We start from the raw sequence: 6,093 nt of genomic DNA, 5'->3' as shown, positions 1-6,093 counted from the left end.
TGACCGCGTCCTCATCCGCCATGTTCTTCTTCAGCGTGCTCATGCAGGTGATGACAGTCTGGACAGGGAGATGGGCATGAACCTCCCCCTTCCCCAGTCCCCCTCTCTACCCAGGGAGGGCAGTGCCAGTCTCCCCAGGGGCATGCTGGGAAGTAAGGGTACCCGGATGGCCCTGCTGGGACCCACAAGACATCGGTGGGGAACTGGCAATGCTAGAATACCCCCTTTCTCTAACCCCCACTCCACCGAGTCCCCTACTCTGGGAGGGTCCACTGGGGAGTTTTCCCCAGACCCAGGGCAGGGCAGGGACACACCTGGCGCTTGATCGGTTGCCCCTTATGTAGGTTCACAAAATTCTCCATCTCTGGTACATCTTGGGCCAGGAACCTGGGGGTGGGGGAGACAGAGAAGGGGATTGTGGGATAGTGACACAGCCTCCTCTGGCCCAGTGTCCCCCCTACCCCTTAGAACAGGAGCTCTGCTGCTGAGAGCCTTCCAAGCTTTGGGAAAACGTCCCCGCTCCCGGCCTATGCTCCCCGCACCACCCGCCTCCCCCACTGCCGAGATCCCTCCCCGACCCCCACCTCCCCGGCTTGTGCTCCCCACACAACCCTCGTCACACACCCGCCTCCCCCACTGCCGAGATCCCTCCCAGTCCCCCACCTCCCCGGCTTGTGCTCCCCACACGACCCGCCTCCCCCACTGCCGAGATCCCTCCCCGATCCCCCTCGCCCCAGCTTGTTCTCCCCACACCACCCACCTGCCCTACTGCCAAGATCCCTCCCCGATCCCCCCCTCAGCTTGTGCTCCACACACCACTCGCCTCCCCCTAGTCTTGTGTGCTCCCCACACTACCCGCCTGCTCTACTGCTGAGATCCCTCCCTGATCCCCAACCCCCAGCCTGTGCTCCCTACACCATCTGCCTTCCCCGCTGCCAGGATCCATCCCTGACCCCTTCACACACTCTCCCTTGGCCACCAGCCTCAATCTCCCTGCTCCAATCCCCTAAAAAAGCCAGGCTCCTAGAGCTCCCAGCCCACGTTTTTGGTGCTAGCCAGGAAATCGCTGGAGGGTGAGGTGTTCATGCCACTCCTTGCCCTCAGTGGTACCATATGGCCTTACCTCAGTGATCGTACCGACAGGGGGATCTCCGCCTTGTCCCTGACACACACCAGGAGAGGAAGATGTTGAACAGAGAGGAAGACATTGGACAGAAACTCAGTACGATACATTCACCATCACAGACCCTGCCATCCACAACCCAGAACAGAACACAGGAGTCCTCATTTCCCACCCCCTCTACTGTAACCACTAGATCCCACTCCCCTCCCAGAGCTGGGGATAGAACCCGGGAGTCCTGGTTCTCAGCATGCCCAGCTCTAACCTCAAGGATCTCCCCAGAGTCCATACCCAGGGATCGAATGTTAAATGCCTCTGGCATTACCTCCCAGCACTTGCTAAGCCAAGGACCAGGACGGAGTTTTTGGGGGGGCATGGTGATGTGACAGTCCATGGGGGGAAGGAAGAGCCACTCACCGGATCCCCTCCAGCATTTCCTTCAGAGTCAGGGGGTCGATCATGTCCTGGAACGAGATGCAGATAGAGAGAGATGGGAAGGCACATGACTATAAGCTGGGAATAGAACCCAGAAGTCCTGGCTCCAAGAGCCTCCATTTTAACCACTAGACTCCACTCCCAGACCTGGGTCTGATGTGGAGTGCCAGGGAGGGGTGGGCCCATTGGTTTGAGGTGGGGGACAGGGGTGTGGACTGGTACCCTGGGATGGCCATGCCACCCCCCACCTGCTCACCTCTTTGGCCTGCTCCCAGACGTCCTGCTCCAGGGGGTTGGCATCCAGGGGGGGCAGGGTAAATTTGAAGTAGGGCCGCAGGTTCTTGTAGACATAGACAAATGGGCCGGAGGCCACAGCCACGGCAGGCGTGCGTGGCTCATTCTGGTCCATCAGGAAGGTAGCGACGGCAGACGGCAGGTCCAACAAGGTGCTCTCGCTGGCCAGCCCTGTGCCCCGGTACACCTTCAGCCTCATGGTGTGCCCAGCCATGCCCAGGTCACCCACCACCAGCTGGGGGGGGAGACAGAGACAGAAGGGCAGTGCTGGGGGGTCCTCACCCCCCACCCCAGGGCAGCTCCCACCTTCTGGGCTGGGCACAGGCACCCTCACTCCCTCCTGCCCAGAGAGGCAACCGGCCCAGAATACTCACTCCCAGCCCAAGAGACACAATCCCCCACCTTGAACGTCTGTCCACACCCCGCCCCAAGAGACACAATCCCCATCCAGATGCTGTTTGCCCCTGGCGGGGGGTTGCCAAAGCCAGGGTGGAATGTGAGGGATACCAGGCTGATCTGGGAGGCGGTGGTGCGGGGAGGTACCAGGCTGGATAGGCCCATTGCCGGGGGGGGGGTGGGGGGGGCGGGCAGGCAGGCCAGCCTTCCTCACCTTGTACTCTCCATCGCCATGCAGGTCAGCCAGTGCTGGAACAAAAGAGAGATGTGGAGTCAGCATCCCTGACAACCTCCCTCCCGTGCTAACCAGGTCCAGCCATGCCCAGTATCTGCACGGGAGACCAAGGGGACACTCTCCCCTCCCAGTTAATGCTGACCACAGTGCCCCAGCGTAGTGACAGGGGGCACTGTGCTGCAGGGAGTGGAATTAGTAGGAGGTGTTCTCTCCTCGCAGATGCGTTGGCTCATTCCATACCAACTGAGGAGGCTTGTGCTCCAGAGCCATGTAATAATTTGAAGGACTTTGAGATGAAAGGGGCTCTGGAAGCATGGAGTGTAAGAGCATGACTGGGAGCCAGGACTCCTGGGTTCTATCCCCAACTCTGGGAGGGGAGTGGGGACTAGTGGTTAGAGCAGATGGGCTGGGAACCAGGATTCCTGGGTTCTATCCCCAGCTCTGTAAGGCAGACCATCTAACCACTATGCTCAGTGCTCTGTAACCACAGGGCTGTGTCTATCACTGCTGTGCGTCTAGTTCCCCTCTGGGATGCTCTCAACAGGGTCTCATAAATGTCCACAAGTGGCATGAAAGGTCGGGGGATATACCCTAGGGGAGACCCCTGTAATGGGTGGCCCTCCACAGGCCCTAGCTAGCATGAGCCCAGCAGTATTAGTCATTATCCCTAACAGCACAGCTCCCATCTATCTTCCCCTCCCAGGGACGTTAGTGGTGGACATGATGAAGGCAAGGTGCCATAGAAGGGGTTAGAGAGACAAGGTATTGGACCAACTTCTGTTGGTGAGAGAGACAAGTTTTCAAGCTACACAGAGCTCTTCCTCAGGTGTGGGAAAGGTACTCTGAAAGTGTCTCTCTCTCTCTCTCTCACCGGCACAAGTTGTTCCAATAAAAAATATTCAATCCCCCACCTTGTCTCGCTAATATCCTGGGACTGACACAGCTACAACTACACTGCATACAACAATTAGAAAGGATTACACAGGGCCCTGAAATCCAGGGCTGCTTGCTATGCGCTACAGTTAGTTATTTAATGGTGATCCGAGGCAGGCTGGGAACCAAGCTCAATCAAGTTCAATCCTTGAGGGGGCCACTTGGGGATCTGGGGCAAAATCAGTACTTGGTCCTGCTAGTGAAGGCAGGGGGCTGGACTCGATGACCTTTCAGGGTCCCTTCCAGTTCTAGGAGATGGGATATCTCCATTAATTATTTATTTAAGCTTCTAACCTCAGCTTTGGGAGGGGAGTGGGGTCCAGGACGTTAGAACTGGGGGGCTAGGACTCCTGGGTTTATCCCCAGTTCTGGGAAGAGATAATGAACACAGTTATAAAGTTTTCTTCCCAGCACTATCAGGAATGCAACAGCTGCTTTCCAATGAGTTCTCCTTGGAGGACCTAGAGATGTGGAGCTGGGGCTCTGTCACTGAAGGGTGGGAGTGGGTTAAATCCTTAATGGACAACACTTTCCTGCCAACCAGGCCTCAGAGTTAAATAAGCATCAGACCGTCCCCTTCATTGCCTTTCCCTGTGTTTTTAAGTTCCACGTCCTGTTTGCTGTGGCTGTGCATCTCACACACTCACCTTGAGAGACAGGAGACTATGGAGTCCCATTCCCATTGAGTGTTAACAAACCTGGGTGGGTGGGAGGGTTTATTTCGTATTCCCAGGGTTGGGATCCCATGGCTCTGTACATAACTATGCTTTGCCATCCGCCAGCACCACACGTGCTTAAGTGCCCTTGAGAAGAGCTTCCTTTGCAAGGTACCTCACTAAGTTATTGATGGAGAATGTGGGGGGCAGATAAGGGAAGGGACTTATCTAAGCACCTACAGAGACAACATGGCAGGGGCAGGAACAGAACCCAGCTGTTTGGATTCTCAGCACCCCACCGCCCACATATTATAACCACTGGAATAGAAACAAAAAGTCCCGATTCCCAGCCCCCCTCCAATCTAACCACTAGCCCTCACTCACCTCGCAGAGCCAGAACTCCTGGCCCTCCCTCCCTCTAACCACTCAATGGGCCTCCACCCAGGAGAATCCCACTGGCCCATTCCCCAGCTCTCTCAGCTCAGGGCACTTTATGGGAGGATCCTGGACTTACCGATGCAGGAGGAGAAGGTGTAGAGATTGGCCATGGGGTCGTAATGGGCATCCAGCCATTTGGAGTTGGCTTCATTACTGGAGAGGGATGTGGACAGGGTGGGGACACAAAGAGACAGGTAGACACAGAGCGACAGTGAGAAACTGGGATATATTTCAATCAACACATGGAACAGAAATTCCAGCCGCCCCAATCCCTCCCCATCTGCTCAAACCACTAAAACCCACTCCCCTCCTAGAGCTGGGCTAGAACCCAGGAGTCCTGGCTCCCAGCCCCTCCCCTACTCTAACCACTAGCCCCCACTCTCCTCCTAGAGCTGGGATAGAACCCAGGAGTCCTGGCTCCCAGCCCCTCCCTGCGCTGGGAAGAGGATCCCAGTCATTGCCACCCCCAGTTAACCAGGCCCATGAAAGAGGGGTTCAGGGATCACCAACACCCTCCCTCCCCCACACACCTCTCGCTGCTGGAGGAGGAGGAGGCGGCGGCCGCCATGTCCTTCTGCAGGACTAGCAGGATCTGTTGCTACGACAACCCAATGGCTGTGGATGGGAGTAACCGGAAAACAGTCCCCTAGCCAGATACGGTGTCGCACTCAAAAGGATCCTTCCGGGGGAGACTAACCGTAGCAACTCAGGGTTCCGGATCCGTGGGGACTGTCTCCGCCCCGCCTCCCTCCCCACATCCACCCCCACTGACTCTGGGGCGCGCGGCGACGGGAGGGGGGCGGGCAGAGAGTGGAAGCAGAGCAGCTCCTGCAAGGGAGGAGTCACCCCAAGAACCTGACTTCCTCCTGGATCCAGCCTCCAAGAGAGAAGATGGTCCCCCTAGGAGCCATGCTGGGACCCCCAACTTGACTGACCCACAGTACAGGCCCCAGTGCCTGTGTCCCCAGGAGGGGAAAGGCCCTGTATCCCATACCCCCGCACCAACCAGTCCCTTCCAAGCCCGAGGCCCAGATCAGAGCCAGCAGCCCCTTCCCCTGCCCCCTAAGCCAGCCAGGCCACTCTCCTTTGAAAATGCACTGGTCTGGCTCCTGGAGATCCCAGCTGAGCTGAGGCCCGGGCCCAGATACTTCATATGGCTCTGCAGAAAGAGGATCACCCCCTGTGACATGACAGGAAAGGGAATGAACAGAGGGATTCAGAGATTCCATGGCCAAAACAGACTACCACACCCATCCAGCCCAAGCCCTCCAGCACACACTGGCTGTATCATTTCTCCCAGGTGCTGGATTAAAGTAAGATGTCTCGTTAAAGGCTCCAAGCAATGGTGAATCCCTCCACCTCTTCGGGAAAGCCCTTCGAATGACTGTGGAACTTGCATCTGAGATCAAGGTTAAATCGGTCTAAATTCAACTTCCAGCTGTTGGGTCTTGCTATGTCTTTGCAGCCGTGGTGAAAAGTCTCCACTACCTGCTCTCTTTTCCAAGTGTAAGTACCTACACCCAGCTCTCACCCTTAGCTTCGATCAGCTGAATAGACTGAGCCCATCATTCAACCCTGGCTCATTT

General features: G+C 56.9%; 1 protein-coding gene across 1 annotated transcript in view; it reads right to left on the bottom strand.

Annotated features, from left to right (window-relative positions):
• Window positions 1-5,747, bottom strand: part of BBS1 (Bardet-Biedl syndrome 1) — a 31,302-nt gene extending 25,555 nt beyond the window's left edge. The window contains exons 1-8 of the mRNA XM_026650453.1: window positions 5,038-5,747; window positions 4,584-4,660; window positions 2,460-2,494; window positions 1,812-2,084; window positions 1,538-1,584; window positions 1,124-1,162; window positions 315-387; window positions 5-58 (exon numbers count right to left, since the gene is read on the bottom strand). Of these exons, the coding sequence (XP_026506238.1) occupies window positions 5-58; window positions 315-387; window positions 1,124-1,162; window positions 1,538-1,584; window positions 1,812-2,084; window positions 2,460-2,494; window positions 4,584-4,660; window positions 5,038-5,075 (636 nt within the window). The 5' untranslated portion in view covers window positions 5,076-5,747. The remainder of the gene's footprint in view (window positions 1-4; window positions 59-314; window positions 388-1,123; window positions 1,163-1,537; window positions 1,585-1,811; window positions 2,085-2,459; window positions 2,495-4,583; window positions 4,661-5,037) is intronic.
• Window positions 5,748-6,093: the final 346 nt, after the last annotated feature.

Source organism: Terrapene carolina, unplaced genomic scaffold (assembly GCF_002925995.2).
Source record: "Terrapene carolina triunguis isolate 2854851 unplaced genomic scaffold, T_m_triunguis-2.0 Scaffold89, whole genome shotgun sequence".
In the NCBI taxonomy this organism is placed as follows: Eukaryota; Metazoa; Chordata; order Testudines; family Emydidae; genus Terrapene; species Terrapene triunguis.
Note: the sequence above shows the minus strand (reverse complement) of the source record. Positions and strands in the feature narration are given on the sequence as shown.